Source organism: Durio zibethinus, chromosome 28 (assembly GCF_047325235.1).
Source record: "Durio zibethinus cultivar Kanyao isolate XHJ-2024 chromosome 28, ASM4732523v1, whole genome shotgun sequence".
NCBI lineage: Eukaryota > Viridiplantae > Streptophyta > Magnoliopsida > Malvales > Malvaceae > Durio > Durio zibethinus.
The window spans coordinates 3,142,096-3,161,158 of NC_143189.1; the positions used below are offsets into that span (position 1 = coordinate 3,142,096).

Consider the following 19,063-nt stretch of genomic DNA (forward strand, 5'->3'; position numbering starts at 1 on the left):
AAACTTTCTGACCCTCTGCCGACTGCAGGCCATACATAAATTAATCCCAAATGCCACGTGACCTCTCTTTTTTTTGAATCCCACTTAATAACCCGTAAAAATTCCAATTCACTTTACCAAAATGTTAATCACGTCAGCCACAATCAACTCCTTTGACAAAAACATTACTTTAATTTTATTTAAACGAACGATAAAATTAGTTGAGATGAAATTAAAAATAATAATAAATTTTAATATAATTATAATAAAAAAATTTATTAAATAATTTTTATTAAAATTAAAATTTAATTATATTACATTAAAAATATAATAAAATTTAATTGGACACTTAGAAAACCCTCACTACTTCATTCCAAAGGTCATCATTTAAACTTTTCAGCCATTTTCAACGTTGCCCCACTACCTCAAAATGACCCACATAAATTCAATTATTTCCATAAAAACTTCAAATTTCAAAAACAATCTCCAGTCACACACCAAAAATCCCAAAAATAAATGTACAGAAAATATTACTCAAATTGCAGATAAATAAACAAATTGGAAAATTGTTACTATAAAAGGGGAAAAAAATATGTGGTTTAAATGAATAAAACCATAAAAATAAAAGCCCATGTTAGGTAAGCGCAGAGAATAAAACCAACGTTAACAATCCAAACGGATGAGCAAAGGAGCGGTTTTTGAAGGAGAACCTGAATTCAAATCACGAACGACGCTTTTGGTACGGAATGTGGTATAATTTCTGGACGGTACAGCTATTAAATGTACTGTTTATACGACTAGGATTTCCCAGTGAGTGAGAGCAGCCAAATAGGCAAGTGGATAGATAGAGGGCCAGAGGGGGATATTAGGGGACACCCCACACCATCTGTGAGGGGGAGAATATAAATTTGGTAGTATCCACGAAGTGAGAAGGGAATCAATCATGCCATCAGGTGCTAAGAAGAGAAAAGCTGCCAAGAAAAAGAAGGAACAAGCAGCCAACAACATCAATTCATCAACTAACAACAACCCACATGGTTCTTTGCTTTGCTTTTTATTAAAACATTTGTTTTGGGTTTTGATTTTTTGGTAGATTTGGAAAGATGGGTACTTTTTTTTTTTATAAGTTCTTTTGATTGAATCTTACTTGGGTATCCATTTGACGGTGCAATTCAGTTCTTGAATTACTGTGTTGGAGATATCTAGTTAAAGAAATCCGCTTGCTTCGAGAGTTTAATGGCTAATAGAGTTTCTAGTTCATGCCCTTGATTAATTATTTTGGTTGCTTTTAATTGGGATTGTCGTCCTTTAATCACTTACTGTTTGCTTTACGCTTCTTTTTTTTTTTTTTTTTTGAGATTTCCAATATTTGTTTTAGGGTCTTTTGGCAATTTTGAGCGTATCTGGTCTTTTACTTGATTTCGACCAGAATTCTTGTTATTGTCTGAACTTGTCTATCCAATTTCAAGTTATAGTCTGGTATTTTTTAATTTTTTATCTTGGTTTTAGTTGCTAAATTTTCATAAAAATTGATTGAAAATCATGTTGCTTAATCAATTTAAAATTCTGTTACTCAGTTTTTGGTAGTGTATATTTTGGTGGATTGGTAAATTTGTTGTTTGATCAGTGATTGGAGTTATTGTGATTTTATCAAATGGTGCTAGGAAATGATGATCCGAAAAGCCAAGATGAAAGGGAAAGTGATGGTAGTGATGTTGGTTCCCCTGCATCTCAGGATGATCACAATCACCAGCATCCATTCAGTAAGGGGGAAGAAGAAGGGAAAAGAACACCATCACCTCTTCAATCACATGTAACCGAGGACAAGTCTGTGGAAGAAGCCACTAGAGATGGAGAAAGCACCAAGAAATCAGGATTGGATGATGTTGGTGTTAAAATTGAAAAAGAGTGGGAACCTGGGGAGGATCTTGAGAGCACACATATTCCTATTCAGCACAGTGAGCATGATAAGAGTTCTAGCAGCAGCAGCAGTAGTAGTAGCAGGAGTAATGCAGATGATGAATCTCAAGCCTTTCAGAAGATGTCAAAGGAAGAAGCCTATAATCTTTGTTCTGAAGTAACCTCATATAGCAATGAGGATAAATCTGTTATGTCTGAAGAAGTTCCGAAGGTTGCTGAAACTGAAACACTCAGGGATCTGGATGGTAATTCTGCAGTGGAAACTGCCGCTGGTGACAATTTGGTAAAAACTGTGTTATCTGTGACAGAGGAAGTGGGTCGTGCTACAGAAATTTCTGCAAACAAATCAGTATCTGATGTAGTTGAATCAGGGTTGAAAGAAAGTCAAGAGAAGTTATTGCCCTCATCAAATGGGACTTCTAGGGGTGAATTGGAAGGAAATGAAGGAAAAAATTTCCCATCTTCAGGTACTCCTGCTGAAAGTAGTTATGTTGTAGAGAAAACCCAAGATTCTGGGCCCCATGATGATTCTAAAAAGCAGGTATATCTTGCCCCTATTCTTTTCTAGAGTTGTGGGTTTGAATATTCCTTATTTCATTTAACTGAAAAGTGATTTCTTGTTTATTTGCTGAATTGGTTCACAGGCTCTAGTTGCTCCGAGTCCACCAGTGGTGCAAAGAACGTCATTGTTAAGTTGCTGCGGATTGTTTGATGTTTTTACTGGTTCTGGGAGATAATTGCAGGTTTGGTCTATCCATTGAGTTGAAAAAAATATATTATACTTTCCTTTATAATTTGCAGTACTGCATATTAAGATATTCTCAGTAGCTCATGTACTGTGTGCTTGTGTGGGTGTACGAGAATACTAGGACTATGAAACTGCAACTTGAGATCTGGCACTTGTTGCTTGTCATTTGATTGTTTGTCAGTTATCTGGTAGTCTTTTTCTTTCTTTTTTTTTTTTTTTCTCGTTGATCAAAATATGCTTGATGAATGATGAGAATGACCCTATGGTAGCCTGTTCAGTTATCTCTCTGGTTAATTGTGTTCTATGGTAAATTATTTTGCAATTAATATTTTCAGTTTCTTCACATATCCGATAGAGAACTTGGTAAAATTTTGCTTGCATGTAATGCTCTAGGTTATGTCTGAATTAATTATCTTCATTATTAATCAAGGGTCACATGCCAAGGGCAATTGTGACATCTTTCTCAAATATTGCATTTCCAGACTAGCTGCAAAATAAAATAATGAAGTAGTGGCTGGTAGAGCTTGTTCTTGTTTAAAATTTTTACTGGATGGGTTTATTTTGTCCTTGTGATAGTTGATTTTGCAATAAAAATGGTTAAAATGACTCAACTTTAATGTGCTGTTATAGATTTATGTTCACCATGTTAAATGGGTGATCAGTCAGCGGCATTTTAGGTGCCTGAAAAATTGCAACTAGGAGCACCGCATTTTGTTTTTGACTAATGTTTATGGTGGGCAGTTGTGTAGCAAGAAGTCTTGCATGAAGAAAAAATTCCTGATCAACTTTATCGTTATGTTGCAGTGCCGTTTTATACTGACAACCATATATGGTTGCCCCCCCCCCCCCCCCCCCCTCTTCTCTTATATAATTAACCATAAAACTGGATCATGTCTGATATGCTCTGTGGTTTCCTTTTAATGCAGAACCATCCGGTCACGGGGATTTGCGAGACATGGCAGCTCATCAAAGTTACAAAGGATTTGGTTTCAAGACGTCTATTTCATTTCAAGGCTCAATGATTTTCCTGAAGAGTAATGGGCAACAGACCTAGCTAGAAAAACGGCTATAAGTTCTGCGGTAGTGACAGTACTGATGCTGATAGTAGCTAGTCATTCCTAGCTTTAATTACATTCTTTTATTGGCACTTTCGCAGTGTAGTTTCTTAGCTAGGTGTGCGTGTGTTGTATCTACTTCTTGTTTTGGGTTGAGTGAAGTAGTTTCCTTCAAATATACAAGGCTTATGTGAGTAACTTCAGCATGATTGCTATGTTGGTTTCATTATCATGAATTTTATAATCTCTGTTCGTTTAAGCAAATTTGTAGTTTTGTTTTTTCTTGAGGTCGTCCCTCTGTTAGTCTTATATATACTTTGCTCACTGCAAAACGCCATGACAAATCTATACCCATGTTAACAAAAATTTTGCCAAATTGTTTTGTGTTTAATCGTGCCCATATTCTAGATGCAACTTCTGGTAATAGGTGAAGGGTGCAAATCTTCTGGCCTTTTTAGGTCAAATGAAACATTAAAAAAGGCATTTGGGTCAATGAAACCTGGTCATTGCACCAGAAATTTCAAAATATACTGTTTATTACAGGTTCATATAGGAATCCAATCATATCATATACCCACCACGCCGCAACCAGAGGCAGCCGTTTCCGGCCTGTTTGTACGTCTCAAGACTCAAAGGAACACAAAAGAGAAAATTTCTTAGTGGTAAAAGATATAAAATGAAGACGCATCATCCAGCAATCAAAATGCTCCGTGAATCGCTGCTATGTAAATAAGCTGTGTAGCTGTAAGTATGATTAAAAATGCCTCCATTGTTCTCTGCAAAAGAAGAAGAGATAATTTATGTTAGCAAGGAATAAGCTGAGACCAACTAGTCGAAGAGTTAGTAGAGTTGAGAATTGGGTGAAAGCTGAATTTCATTCTTACCAAACGAGCATTCCTGATTTCAAGTTCAATTTCTTTGCAGGCAAATCTGTGAAAGAAATATTTTCTAGTTAGTTTAGAAACGAAGCATTTTAAGGTAAGGGGCTTGACATCTTTCAACTTTAGATGTATATCAAAGATAGTGTCTCAAGACGCCAGAGTTAGAGGATGACCCCATGGCAACTGCAGTAAGGGTCCAAGCAACGGTAGCAATTGAAGCTGCTGATGGCAAGCTACTAGCATTCCACGAACGAATATGGTTGATACCGGCGATTGCTGATGCTACACCAACAACTCCTGCTAGAAGAGCAAATGTGACGAAGAATCCGGTGGCAGCATTTCCCATGGGGAAGTAGATAGGTGAGAAATGCGCTGGCAGCTTGAAGCCATATCCTGCAGATGTCACGTAGAGAAGCCAGCTTGAGCCTTACGAATATATTATATATATTCTAATTATTTGCTTGTGAATCATGATTAATGGTGTTACTCCTTCACTAATTGTATGACAGAGAGGCAAAGACAAGAGGGTGATTTACCGATGACAAATCCATGATCAATTGCTCTATTCACGGCCCATCCACCAATCCCCAAAACAATGACATACATGCAGAAATTAAGGAACAAAAGCAGTGCAGCAACCGGTTTCATTTGATCGCTGGCCATTGCCTCGTACTACTTGATGATTTTAAGATGAAAAGCTGTAGAAAGAAAGAGGATTAGGAGTTTTCAGAACTCTAAAAAGATGTACTGCAGGAAAGATTGTCACAGGTACATGTGATTTGTGCCGATTGGAAGTAAATATATATGACATCAAATGAAGGGTTTGGTTCTTTTCTTGTTAAGGCTGCAGGTTCCAGAGGGCTTGTAGGGCTGTAAAGAGCATGCTTCATGTTCAAGGCAAGCCTACAAAAAACAACCGGATTCTTGCTTGGTTCGTATTTTCAGCTATTTTTTAAATGGTACATTCTTGGACTAGGCTTTCTGCAGCAAGTTGTACCTCGACGGAAAAGTCATATTCTTATATTCTTTGCCAATTGATGAGGCCTGAGGGGCTGAACTAGTAAGTTTATCTGAACCCATTTCAGCTCATTTGTGTCTGCTGCCAGCCTGTCACATGGAAAGTGAGTCTCTCTTCAGACCAACAATCTTTCTTGTCAAGATTTTTTTAAACAAAACAGGTTGTTAAAAAGCTGAATATAAAGGAAGAAATTGCAGTTGCTGAAATATGATCCACACTTGTCTAATGTTATTTTTTAAAATGAGTACATAAATCAATTAAATTACATTTCGGATTCTTTTCCAGATTTAAATGCCTACCTACAATATACATATAAATCTTGGGCAGTTTGCGTCGTCCTAATTAATCACAACATGTATCATAGATTTCAGTAAATTTGGGGTTGATCCTCTTTTTCCCCAGTCCTATATCTGCACAGTTGATTTTAACAAACACCAAAAGGTAAAAATGGAAACAACATAAACCAAAAAGTTAGCTCATTTGTGCTGCCTACGTTTTATTGTCTAATAAATATGCTTCTTCTGGTAAACGAGCCGATGTCTCAAGAATGAGAGTACGGATGAAACAGAAAGGAATTGTGAAACAACCAGGTTGAGGTTGAAGTTGGGTTACTTAAAGGGAAGTACGGCATGAGTTTGTCTCTGGAGATAGATCTCACACACTAATTGAGATAATGTCTCAAAAGCTGGATAGGTTGGGAGGAAAATTAAAGGAGTTAGGCTCTGGATGAGAGGTTTGCCCTGCATGATGTCGAGGATGAGCAGAAGCAAGAGATGTTGTCTTATCAGAGTGTGAGGCTCGCCATTACATTTGCATTGGTGACTACCACAAAGGGTAGCGCAATATCAGTGATGAAGAATGTTCGTGTATCTGGTGATTGCCATAGTGCCATTAAGCTCATAGCAAAGATGGTTGGGCTTCTACACGCATTCATCACTTCCGAAATGGCATGTCCTCCTGTGGGGATTATCGGTAGCAAATTAGAGAGGTTTTCATATTCAAAAGAATTTAGGCCAATCAAAAGTCACCACGTATTAAAGTTGACCTTAAAATCAAGATGAAAATCAATCAAATCTTGAAATTGAACAACTTGAACAGAAATTTCTAATGTTGGTGCTTGAACAACGATTAAAAGATGATAAATTGGAGAAATTTAGAGAAGAGGAAGAAATTGGAGGATGTGAGATTTTGAAAGAGAAGAAATTGGAATAAAAGTTTTTGGATTTAATGCTTGAAACAGGGGAAAGTAATGATAAATTTAAAGATTTGGGGATTGGAATTGAAGAAACCAAGAAATGTGAAAAAGGTGAAGCTTTTAAAGAGTTAGGAACTGATCCTTCTAGGCAGCAAGTGAATCTAAGGCAATTAGTTTTGGATAAGAAAAAACTCGCGGAGAAGTTTGATAAGATGGGGAATGTGAGTGATGACGAGGAGGAAGAGAAGAAAGAGAGTGGGGAGATTGGAGCAAGTGAATAGTGTAAGGAATTTGAGCTTTTGGAGGCAATGTTGGAGAGGGGCAGCTTTGTTTTGCTTGCTTTGCAGATGATGATGAAGTTGAGGCCTTGGAGATGATGAGTGAGATGGAGGTGAAGATGGGGGAATTGGAGTCTTGGTCATGGGAGCTTAAGAGTGCTATTATGGAGTTGAAGGGCAAAAAGAGCAAGGAATTGATGGGTTAATTTATATATATTAATAGTGCTACTAATGAGTTGAACGGCAAAAGAGGGAGAGAAAGTGTGTCGTAGAGGAAGAAGTGAAGGCAAGGAAACTCAGATGGGGTTCAATTATTGCATCGGTTGGAGTTGTTGTTATAGCTGCTGCTGCTGCTGTGGTTTTTGCCGTAGCTTCCATGGGACGCACAAGGGTTGAGGTTAGAGCAGGGAGGGGTAACAAGCACGATACTTGTTAGAGTCTCTCTGCTATTAGTCATGCTTTTGTTGATTAGAGTACTAAGCATGCACTCAGCTGATAGATATGGGAGTGAATTACGTTGTAAATGAGATCTTACTCTTTTAGAAAAAGTTGTAGACTTGATTCTTTCATTGGCCTGTGGATTCCTGTTTTTTAGAAATTAGTGAGACAAGTAGCCCCTGTTTGAATCGGGCAAGCTAAGCTTTGATTGGATAACTGACAAGCTCGCCACGAGTAAAGTTCACACTAAATACTTATGAAAGTACTTTTTAAAAAAACGAAAATATCTTGACATAATTGTAAGTGCAATTTTAATTTCTAAGACAAACAAAAATCACGATTGTGAATGTGATTGCCATCTAACAAATTATCCAAAGCTTATAAGAAAAACATAAACAGGTACAAGTTTATGCTCATTCATCCTCCTGGCTACGCAACCTGGCAAGTTTGTTAGTAACGACAACATCAAGCTGTGCTGCTCGTTCCACGATCTCTTTTCTCTTCTTTGTGGAAACATCATGGGCAATCTCAGCACAGTATGTCCTGAGCAGTAACAAAAACACATTAAGACCACAAACATAAATGATGTGTTTCATAGACAATTAATCACTCATTCTTTGGGAAGTTAACAGTACCTGTTGTGCATCATCAACAGTTCAAGCTCTCCCACATTGTGAACAACAAATTTCTTAAAGCCATTTGGAAGATAGTGACGAGTCTTCTTATCTGAACCATAACCAATGTTGGGCATCAAAGTGCATCCCTTGAACTTTCTTCTTACACGAGAATCAATACCCTTTGGTCTACGCCAGTTTGTCTGCCATCAAGCAACAGAGTAACCATGACAAATCAGACAAGTTTCATAAATCAAAATTAACACAAACAACCGAAAAGCATGGAAAATGAAACTAAAGGGGTTAAAACATGAAATAAAAGCATAAAATGTGACCAGGGATTTAGTAACAGAAAGCTTGTGAAAGAAAACAGCTAACTGTGTCGCAAGACCTGTTCAAAATTTTTTATCTGCCCTTAAAACGAAATGACCAGTTACAAATACATAAACACTGGACATCAGATACCACGGGCAAGACCCTTTCCAAGAAACCTCTCCAAAGAGGCGAAAACAAATTGTAATTAAGCAAAGTAATTTTAGTATAATAAAGAGCATCAATCTCAGCCGAAAGATGGTGATTATTTATATAATCATCACAGATAGATCAGGCTTGATGATTCATTTACATCATAGATTACAACAAATGACATAAAAACAATTAAATCAATAAAAATTCAAATTTGAAAAGAAAAAGAATATGCCAAAAGATCAGATGGTAGTGCATGTTGGTATTCATCATTCAAATGCAGAAATGATGGATAAGTATCATCACACCTCCTTGCATATTAAGAACCAAACGTTACAAGAATAAAAAAAAATGAATCAAAAATAAAAAGAATTGGCTATTTGATAAAAAAAGGGATCAGACAAAGAGTTGAATATCACCATCTTCCATCAAGAGATGAAAGTAAGACTGGGTGTCAAACAAAAATCATCATATCCCTTTCAATCTCTTATTAAGAAAATAAAGAAAAAATAAAACAAGAGCTTTAGAAATGGATCAGATAGTCGAGCGCTACTGGCTCAGCATATCGCAACTCAGACTGGGTGTCAAGATCTATCTTCATATCCACATTCACTCAAATTCAATTCAGCACGCACAAAAAAATAAACTTTTGAACAAATTTTGGCAAGCAAATAAAGATTGGTAAAATGAAATGAAACTATGGAATCAGATAAAAATGTCAATCACCAACTTTGCATATGAAGACATAAATATATGCAAAGTAAGACTGGGGCGACCATAACTATCATCATTTTCCCCTCTTCCAAAAAAAATCAAAGCTCAAAACAAAAGGCTTAAAGAGATAAAAAAAAAAAAAAAAAACTTGGATATACCTTGACGGAGATTTTGCGGTCGCTCTGGGGTCTCTTGAACTTCTTGACCCTCTTCTTCACGATCTTCTTACTAAGAAGCGGCACCGCCATTTCTTCTTTTCCTTCTTCTTCTTACGTCCTTTACCATTATCAAAGACACAAAGAAAAAAATGTTATTTGAGTTGTTGAAATAATAATGAAAAATGAGATCAGAATAACAAACAAATAAAATTCAGGTAGAGATGTTTACTGGGGAAATTAGGGTTTTGGGTTGGCCGCCCCGACTTTCCTACAATGGAGTTGCGGTAGCTTATATAGAGGCGTTGTGAGTGAAGACCTTTAGGGCTTCTTTTCAAATTTAGGGTTTGTTGGAGAGATTAGAATAAATCAACGGTGGAGAGTAATCGTCTGTTTTGTTCTTTTTTTTAATGGTGGATTTTGGGTTCTGGGCCATCGTTTAATTCTTCAATTGGGCCTTTGGATTTTGGGTTGTTAACTCTTATTCGCCACATAAAAAAAAAAATTAATAGCAATATTATGGTCTAATCAAGCCGAGAAAAATCGAATTTAGTAAAAAATAAATATTGAAGTATTTGAACTTATTTTATTAAATTTATTTATTAAATAAAAAATAAAGTTAATTTTTAAATTTAACTCAAGCTCAATTATTTATATTTGAATTTGAATTTGAATAATATGTATAAAAATAAAATGATAATTTTTAATGAAATAGCAAAAAAATATATTAAAATATAAAAATTAATTTGTGAGCTATTCAAATAAAATATTTAAATATTTGAATTTGACATAAATTAAATTATTCTAACTTAAATTTAATTTAATAATAATTGAATTAAATTTAAATATTATTTTAATTTAATTTGAATAGTTTATACCTTATGAATACCAATTTATCATTTAAAGTAGAAAGAGAGGCTGGCACTGGCAGTGAAGAGATTGGATTCGAAGAACGGAGAAGAGAAAGCTTTTTGCACATCTTTGTGTCTTATTCACTTGTTTAGTTTTAGTTTGACTGTTTAAAGTCATCTAACTACAAGAAAGAACATGCGGCAGCAGCATTCATGAAATGTTGTTCCACCGGATATTTGTAAGAGAGAAACATCAATTGAGGGCTACTTTGTTTTTGTTTTTATTTTTTTAAATTGACCATAAAAATATGTTTGTTGGGTTTTTTTTATTTTTATTTTTGAAAACTAAAAATAAAATTTTAGAATGTATTGAAAATTATTGAAAACAGAATATTTTTAGTTTTTTGAAATAATTTGATACTATTATCATATGGAATTTGTTCATATAAATTATAATTAAATTGTTACAATAACGATACAGTTATTATATTAATAAAATAATAATTTTATTATATAAATACTAGTATTAATATATTATTTATAAATATTATATTAATAAATAATATATTAACAATATTATTATATTATTAATAACAAATTGAATTTAAAAACTTTAACCATGTTCTTGTACATATTTTTGTTTTCATATTTTTAAAACAACAACATTATTTTTTATTTTTTTAAAATTTAATAAATTGAAAATAAAACAAAAACAGAAATTTTAAAAATATAAAATATAAAACACACAATAACACTAGATGACCTTGAGATTTTCACAAATTACAAAACTAATTGGATTTTTATTACCAAAAATTTGGTCTACTTTGTTCCATTTTTAATTTTTTTTAATATGTATACATAAATAAGAAGCTTCCAATGACAACAAAATAGAAACTATAAAGTTTTAATTTTAATTTTTTTTTCATTTTGTTAATACAAATTAAACCTTATAGATTTAGATATAACATGATAATATAACACAAAAAAATATAAAAAATATATAAATTTATTTTTATTTAAAATTTTGACAAAAACTATATATATTTAATAAAAATAAAAAATAGATTTTATATTTAATGTATTAATATAAATTATAATATTTTAATATATTTAATATTAAATAAATACGATCTAAATACATACATGCAACTAGAAATATAGTTTATAAAGGTTGTAACCAAAATTTATAGATTTAGAAAGCAAACCAAAAAATCTGGTAAATGACCAAAAATAATTAATAAAAAATTATAGTAATTTATCACTTTAAATAAAAACAGAAAAGAATATTCAAACAGCATATAGTATAGGGAAAAATGATACTCAAGATTCAAAATATAGTATCACACGCCACTTTATACCATATTTTGCACACAATTGTTGCTTCAAATATTTGGATCATATCATGTTATACCATATTCACCTTTTTGGTATACCTTTATGGCATTTATTTTTTTCAAGTAAAATCTATTTTATAGAATTTGTTTTACAATTTAAATTTGATAATATGATATGATACAAAAATATATAAAAATATAATACAATTTAAAATATTAATCAAAATTATATATAAATTTAACAAATAAAAAATATTTTATATTTTTATATTCACGTAAATTATTATATATAATTTTAATGTAAAACATAATATAAATACATAAATTATTAATATTTTACATAATATAAATATATAAATTATCATATTTATGATCATATTATTTTTAGAAAAATGTAATATATTAAAATAGTTTTTTTTATAATTATAATATTAAATTATATAGTGAAATATACTATTTTTTTTCAATCCATAAAATTCACTTTTTTTATATAATCATATTAAGATTCAAAAATTTATACTGAAATATTATTTTTAGTTGTCAAAATAATTCAAAATTTGAAATAAAAATCCAAGTTATTTTTAGTAGTAATTGTTTTTTTATCATTTAATTTTCAAATTCACCGCTGGTAAAGTTAAAGTACAAGAACGTATCTTATCCACCAATCTCAAGTTAATGGCAATTTCGTAATTCCACCTTGAGATCAAAACCTCTATCCACATAGTAAAATATTTTCCAAATTTTTTTTTCAGAACGTGTTTTTGGACTCCAAAAACATGTTTAAATACAGTTAAAACCCCGATAATCACAACATAGTTCCTGTCGCTCTCTCTTAATCATCCTATGCTCTTGAACTCCATCGTCCGATCATCATCGTTCCTCAAACTTTTTTCTTTTTTTTTTTTTTTCAAGAAAAAGGAAAATACCCATTAAAGTCTTGTAGAAGAAAGGGAAAGAGAGAACTTTTTACTGCACATTCTCTTTCTTCACGTCTCTTTCTGTTTTTGCGTGTGATCGTGGCAGAGAGCTTTCCATTGAAAATCAGTTAATTCTTTTCTTTTCCTTTATGTAGGCTTTAATTTTCACTCTCTTTGAGCCTCATTCAGCTAATCTTTTCTCTGTCTATTTTTTTGTATTCAACTTATTGTTTTGGTGGGTTTCTTGATGATTATATTTGTATTTTGAAGCTAATATTTTTATTTTTGGGTTTAATCTTGAATGTGAATTGGGTTTTTGTTTTTGGGCAAGTAACGTTGAGTCTTTGATATTATGATAATATCTTTTGAAATAAGTTTTCTGGGTTTTGTTTGTCTTGAGCTTGTCATTAGATGGTATTAGTTTTGATATTGGATATTGAAGAAGAAAGGTTGATTGCTACTGTATAACTGTTGTTCAAAATACCGAATTTTCAGCTGTTATTCTAACAATTTTTTTATTGATTATGTGCCTTTTTTAATTGTTTTTGGACTTTGGATTCTGAATTTGTCTCACTTTTAGATAGTGATGAATTTGGAATTGGAATTTAGGTGTAATGATTCATGAAAATAGATAATAAAGGTAAGACTTCTGAATTTTATTGGAACTTGAATTCGCGTGTGAAGTCTTGCAACTAATTTAGGCATAAAGATTTGGATTTTTTGTGGCATATTCATATTATTATAGCACTTAACATGGTGTGGGTTTCTTTCAAAATTCATTAAGCAGATTGTTGGTTTTGACTTTATATTTGACTCTTTATGTCCCCCATTCCCCCAAGAAAAATTTTGAGATCGTGTATTTTTTGCTGTTCTTAGTAGTAATTTAGTTGTCAAGTGTGCAGTGCTTTCTATCTCATAATTTTAGTGAATTTTCTATTCCCTTGTCTTTGGCAGAAAAGGCAATGCAATGAAGCAGTCTGCTGACCATCCGGCTTCAGGTAATTTCACAAATTTTCATTTTAGGCTGCCAATACATGAAGCATTTTTCTCATTTAATGGTCTTGTTAATAATGTATGGTGTAGACCCTACCAAGATTCCAAAGGCAAATGAATCTAAGGAAGTGGAAAGTGCAGGTGGTATTTTTTCTGGTTCTGACATCTGCCATGCCTCAAGTGATGCTACCCTTTTTTCTAGCTCATTGCCTGTTCTTCCACATGAAAAGTGTAAGCATTAGCTGCTGTTTAAAGATTATCTATTGTTTTAAGGAAAGTCTGACCTGATTTTGACTGTATGCACTTTGCAGTGAACTTAAATGCTATGGATCATAGTTATCGATCTATTGATGATATCGCATCTGATCTAAATAACCTCCATCAAGATGTGGGTGGCAATGATCCACTCAGAGACATTGAAGGTCATGCACTTGGAAGCTTGCTTCCTGATGATGAGAATGAGCTTTTAGGAGGCATAATGGATGACTTTGACTTAAGTGGGTTGCCTAGTTCACTGGAAGAATTGGAGTATGATCTTTTTGGTAGTGGAGGGGGTATGGAATTGGAAACTGATCCACTAGAGAGCCTAACCATTGGTATGTCAAAAGTGAGTCTCTCTGATGCCATTGTTGGAGACGGCATGCCCCATCATGGTCTTCCAAATGGTGTTGGAACCATCGCTGGGGAACATCCATATGGAGAACATCCTTCGAGGACATTATTTGTTAGGAATATAAATAGCAATGTTGAGGATTCAGAACTAAGAGCTCTTTTTGAGGTAATTGATTCTTAAAATTCTTTCTGGTGGCATTCCCTGACACCACCTTCTTAGGGCTGGCAGTAAAAGCACATTCAGCTTTTGGAATTACGTTCATTATTTTGTTCCCTTTTTGATACATGCATTGCTTGAAATTGGAATACATTGCTCTTGGAACCATAAATGGGTTTTACATGCTGGAATTGAAAACCTTATAGTTTTTCAAGTTAAAAGTGTTGCGCAGAGTAATTTAGAGTTTTAGATATATGCTTCGTTAAATTCTAGAATGCAAATTTAAATTGTTAGACTACGGTTATTGATCCAGGCCTGTTGTTGCTTAGCTGGGTTTGTGAATTAATTCAAGTCACTTCCTATCTTGTCTGATGTGACTGCTACCATTTTTTTTTCTTTTGGCAGCAATATGGTGATATTAGAACTCTTTACACTGCATGTAAACATCGGGGCTTTGTAATGATATCCTATTATGACATTCGTTCTGCTCGAACAGCTATGCGTGCTTTACAGAACAAGCCACTAAGACGGAGAAAACTTGACATTCACTTCTCAATTCCTAAGGTTTAGATCATTTTTAACCCCAAATAATTTGTTTTGTCAGTGTTATTATTAACTGTCTTTCCATTATACTTTTTTCTGCCAACCCTACATTACCCCAGGATAATCCATCAGAGAAGGATATTAATCAAGGAACTTTGGTAGTTTTTAATTTGGATCCATCAGTTTCAAATGAAGATCTTCGTCAAATATTTGGGGTCTATGGCGAGGTTAAAGAGGTGATGCTTTTTTCTTTTTCAAAATGTTTCCTTGCTTTAAACCTGGGACTGAATGTCTGACGTTTCTGCTATGCTTTATTCATTGCATAAAAGCAGATAAGGGAAACGCCACACAAGAGACACCATAAGTTCATTGAATTTTATGATGTTAGAGCTGCAGAACAAGCTCTTAAGTCACTGAATAGAAGTGACATAGCTGGTAAACGTATTAAGCTTGAACCTAGTCGACCTGGAGGAGCTCGTCGCAAGTGCGTGTATCTTATAACTTTATTCTTCTATTAGTACTAATGTATAAAAATTGTAATTTTTTTTTATTTGATAAATCTTCTATTAGTTCTTCCTCATGGTGTTTGGCACTGTGATAGCATTGGGATGCTCTTTTTTCTGAATGTGACCTGATAGTGTTGCGCTATTTGTATTCTACTGGTACTAAGGGATGAAAACTAATCAATTTCTGCCTCTCTGCATTTTTGTAATGGTGTTCAATTTTCATGCATGTGCATTGGTATTAATTGGAAGAGGTAAATTACTATATATCGTAAATTGAAGCCTGAAAGGAAATAGAAACAATGAGAACTACTGTAGTTTTGGCATTGTGGGAGTTGTATTACATGGATCCTCTATCTTGGCTGCTACATTCTAGACAACATCAATTTTCTATTTTTTCTTTTTATTTATTTAAAAAAAATTCTAAAACTCTCTTCATTCTGCTTTTACCATTTATTAGAATTTGTTTGTTTGATTCCTTGCTTTGTTGTTTTTGGAAGTATATTAATGATGAATATTTGTTATTAATCTTTTTCAAATTGTAGCTTGATGTTGCAACTAAATCAAGAGCTTGAACAAGATGAATCTCGGGGTTTTAAATGTCAAGTTGGTTCCCCAATAGCCAATTCTCCTCCAGGTAGGGCTAGTTGATCTTCGTTCTATCATTTGTGTGCATACCGTTTGATCATGTCTTGTATATTTTTGTAATCTGAGGATGTCTCAATACTCCTGACAGGTAGCTGGACACAGTTTAACAGTCCTATAGAACAAAATCCTATGCATTCCCTTAGTAAGTCCCCTGTTTTCAGGACCATGAGCCCAACGACCAGAAACCATTTACCTGGTCTGGCTTCTATCCTGCATCCTCAAGTGCCAAACCCCATGAAAGTTGCACCTTTTGCCAAGGACCAAGGGAGGGGTATTCAAGTGGAGCATTCATTAACCAGTATGAATTCAACCCATGGAGCTGGGTTTCAACTTTCCCATTCCTTGCCAGAGCCAAAGTTGAGCCATTACCACGGAACCATACCTACTTTTGGTCCTTCAAATGGTTCCAGTATGGAAACATTATCTGGGCCACAGTTTCTTTGGGGAAACCAAAATTCATATATGGATCACACAAACTCTTCACCTTGGCCACCAGCATCTATGGGACATCCATTTTCATCCAACGGAAAAGGCAATGGCTTTCCATACTCAGGTTGGCAAGGATCTTTCTCAGGCTCATCCCAACACCATCATCATCACATTGGATCTGCTCCATCTGGTGTTCCTCTGGAAAGGCATTTTGGTTTCTTCCCAGAATCATCAGATAGTACATTCATGAGTCCTGCTGCTTTTGGAGGCATAGGTGTGGGCCAAAGGGATGGAGGTTTTATGGTTAATATGGGTTCTTGTCCTGCTATGAGTTCAGGTATTAGCATTCCACGGAATGTGTCTGAGAATGGTTCATCAAGTATGAGAATGATGTCTTCACCTAGGTTGAGTTCTGTATTTTTGGGCAATGGCCTATACCCAGGACTACTGCCTAATGGTATGGAGGGGTTGGCTGAGCGTGGCAGGAGCAGAAGGGTTGAAAATAATGGGAACCAGCTGGATAACAAAAAGCTGTTTCAGCTGGACTTGGATAAAATTATTAGTGGTGAAGATACTCGAACAACCCTGATGATAAAAAATATTCCAAATAAGTCAGTCCATCCTCTATAATCTTCTGGTTTATGAATATTGATTGCCCGTCAATATGTTTGAAGCACTGATGCCTTTACTTGACAATTTTTATTTCATAATGATCCTCAGATATACCTCAAAGATGTTGCTGGCTGCCATTGATGAAAATCACCGGGGGACTTATGATTTTCTCTATTTGCCCATTGATTTTAAGGTAATTACCTTGAGGTTGTGATTAGCAGTTTAGACTATTTAACTGTTAAATTCAATTGCAACTGATAATATTCTCATTTGCGGTGCAGAATAAATGCAATGTGGGCTATGCCTTTATCAATATGCTGTCTCCTTCACACATTATTCCGTTTTATGAGGTTATACATTTTTACCTTAATATAATTTAAACCTTTTTGTGTCTTAGGTGCATTTAGGACTGATTGTTTTTAATGTTTTTTTCCCTATTAGAAAATTTGTGCTTATTTTTAAAGAGAACGGCAGGCTTGTTACTTAAGCCTCGGAATGTTTTCTTTGGACTCATTTATGTTAACAACCTTATGCAGGCATTTAATGGAAAGAAGTGGGAGAAGTTTAATAGTGAGAAAGTTGCTTCTTTGGCATATGCTCGAATCCAGGGAAAGGCCGCTCTTGTTGCCCACTTCCAGAATTCAAGCTTGATGAATGAAGATAAGCGCTGTCGCCCAATCCTCTTTCACTCTGAGGGCCCAGACGGTGGTGATCAGGTAGCTGTAGTATTTGTTATTCTGTTGTATTGTAATCCAAACCTGGAAATTTCCTTTGCATACATTTTTTTCTCATTACTTTCATTGACTATTTTTTAATTTGTGTAAGTATCAGTAGTAATAATAATAATGGCCTTTTTTATTTTTTTTTTAGAGCATCCCAGAGCATTTACATTCCAGTTTGAATATCATACGCCAGCCAAATGAGTCACACTTGGGTGATTCTTCGGGTAACCCTAAAGAGAAAGATGCTGGCAAGGAGGTAGAAACCTTTTAACAGCTTAGTGGAAGGAGATTGCCCTATCACCGAGTTCTTGGGGGGAAGTGATTGCTAACTTTTACGTACATACTCAACTGTACAAACATAGGAAGAGTTGAACCAGCTATAACAGGATGCAGATTTTGTGGAGTCTCAAGACTCTTAGTAGCAAAGCATTTGAACTTTGAAGCTGTAGGAGCATTGTGGTTTTTGCACAGATCACTGTCTTATGTCTTGCATTTGAGAGGATGTTACTGTGTTCTGCATGATTATTCTTCATTTTCCTCTCTATTTTCGGTTCTTTTTGATGTTCAGGTGATCTGGAATTTGATAGTTTAAGTTGATTATAATATCTATATGTGTTGTTAGAGTTGAGATTTTGAAGGGTCGGGATGTAACCATCGGCGTCATTTACAGAAAATTGTATGGTGCAAAATACAGACTCTTTTTTTAAGTATTTATCATTTAAATAATCTAAATAAATTCATGTAAACTTTTTCATAAATTATATCAATCAATCAAAAAATTTTTAACAAAATAAGAACAAATTATCAAACTATAAAAATGTTGTAAAAAAAATTACTAAAATTACCCAACTAAAAAATATATCAAATTATATATATTTTTAAAAATTTGCACACTTTGAGTTATGTAAGAATATTGATTTTGATTTTTAATTTTAATATTTATTAAATTATTTTTAATAAAAAATTTAATAAATATCACTTAAAAAAATGATATTTAATAAATTTAAATTTTTAATTCTAATATGTGCAATTCATTTATTTAAGACTCCAACCCTTTTTTATTTCAAAAAAATATTAATTTCAATGTAGGATATTAAATTTTGTATATTATTTACATTGTACATCACATGGTTATTTATTTACCCTTACTTTATTTGAGAGAAGTTAAAGATTATATATTTAGAGATAAAAGAGTAATTAATTTAATTAAAAATTTCATGTGCAAAAACAATAACTAAAAAAAAAAAAAAAAACACGTTTGCCGCGACAGACATTAGGAGTT

The 19,063-nt window shown here is 33.7% G+C and overlaps 4 protein-coding genes, 4 non-coding genes and 1 pseudogene across 14 annotated transcripts; 3 read left to right on the forward strand and 6 right to left on the reverse strand.

Annotated features, from left to right (window-relative positions):
• The first annotated feature begins 623 nt into the window (after positions 1-623).
• Positions 624-3,989, forward strand: LOC111280802 (uncharacterized). Its single transcript, XM_022868284.2, has 4 exons — positions 624-1,016; positions 1,644-2,440; positions 2,544-2,642; positions 3,574-3,989. The coding sequence occupies exons 1-3, from the start codon at positions 923-925 to the stop codon at positions 2,634-2,636; spliced, it is 984 nt and encodes a 327-aa protein (XP_022724019.2). The 5' UTR covers positions 624-922; the 3' UTR covers positions 2,637-2,642; positions 3,574-3,989.
• A 136-nt stretch (positions 3,990-4,125) lies between these two features.
• LOC111280545 (membrane protein PM19L-like) lies at positions 4,126-7,659 on the reverse strand. 4 transcript variants are annotated; one of them, XM_089756951.1, is made up of 5 exons: positions 7,610-7,659; positions 5,120-5,690; positions 4,757-4,976; positions 4,587-4,632; positions 4,126-4,478 (listed from the first exon to the last, which is right to left on the reverse strand). In XM_089756951.1, exons 2-5 carry the CDS (start codon positions 5,244-5,246, stop codon positions 4,401-4,403), a joined length of 471 nt encoding a protein of 156 aa, XP_089613077.1. In that variant the 5' UTR covers positions 5,247-5,690; positions 7,610-7,659; the 3' UTR covers positions 4,126-4,400. The 4 variants fall into 4 exon arrangements, with proteins under 4 accessions (XP_089613077.1, XP_089613076.1, XP_089613079.1 ...); XM_089756950.1 differs by lacking the exon at positions 7,610-7,659 and adding an exon at positions 5,901-6,656; XM_089756953.1 differs by lacking the exon at positions 7,610-7,659 and having other exon boundaries at positions 5,120-5,281; positions 5,581-6,656.
• LOC149510642 (uncharacterized) lies at positions 6,375-7,674 on the forward strand (annotated as a pseudogene).
• A 78-nt stretch (positions 7,675-7,752) lies between these two features.
• Positions 7,753-9,839, reverse strand: LOC111281258 (large ribosomal subunit protein eL32z-like). The gene is made up of 4 exons (XM_022868957.2): positions 9,693-9,839; positions 9,464-9,581; positions 8,148-8,329; positions 7,753-8,055 (listed from the first exon to the last, which is right to left on the reverse strand). Exons 2-4 carry the CDS (start codon positions 9,551-9,553, stop codon positions 7,926-7,928), a joined length of 402 nt encoding a protein of 133 aa, XP_022724692.1. The 5' UTR covers positions 9,554-9,581; positions 9,693-9,839; the 3' UTR covers positions 7,753-7,925.
• On the reverse strand, positions 8,679-8,764 carry LOC149510643 (small nucleolar RNA Z196/R39/R59 family). The gene has a single exon (XR_016335257.1). It is a non-coding gene; the product is annotated as a small nucleolar RNA Z196/R39/R59 family (small nucleolar RNA).
• On the reverse strand, positions 8,828-8,904 carry LOC149510644 (small nucleolar RNA Z195/SNORD33/SNORD32 family). The gene has a single exon (XR_016335256.1). It is a non-coding gene; the product is annotated as a small nucleolar RNA Z195/SNORD33/SNORD32 family (small nucleolar RNA).
• Positions 8,985-9,067, reverse strand: LOC149510645 (small nucleolar RNA U31b). The gene has a single exon (XR_016335259.1). It is a non-coding gene; the product is annotated as a small nucleolar RNA U31b (small nucleolar RNA).
• Positions 9,294-9,386, reverse strand: LOC149510646 (small nucleolar RNA U31b). Its single transcript, XR_016335258.1, has one exon. It is a non-coding gene; the product is annotated as a small nucleolar RNA U31b (small nucleolar RNA).
• Positions 9,840-12,454: 2,615 nt separating the features above from the next.
• LOC111280363 (protein MEI2-like 5) lies at positions 12,455-18,539 on the forward strand. Of its 4 annotated transcripts, none has more exons than XM_022867673.2 (13): positions 12,455-12,689; positions 13,517-13,560; positions 13,646-13,786; positions 13,867-14,333; positions 14,730-14,888; positions 14,987-15,103; positions 15,200-15,351; positions 15,916-16,007; positions 16,107-17,058; positions 17,168-17,252; positions 17,341-17,409; positions 17,596-17,775; positions 17,930-18,539. In XM_022867673.2, exons 2-13 carry the CDS (start codon positions 13,530-13,532, stop codon positions 18,050-18,052), a joined length of 2,568 nt encoding a protein of 855 aa, XP_022723408.2. In that variant the 5' UTR covers positions 12,455-12,689; positions 13,517-13,529; the 3' UTR covers positions 18,053-18,539. The 4 variants fall into 4 exon arrangements, with proteins under 4 accessions (XP_022723408.2, XP_022723414.2, XP_022723409.2 ...); XM_022867674.2 differs by having other exon boundaries at positions 12,679-12,797; XM_022867679.2 differs by lacking the exon at positions 14,730-14,888.
• Positions 18,540-19,063: the final 524 nt, after the last annotated feature.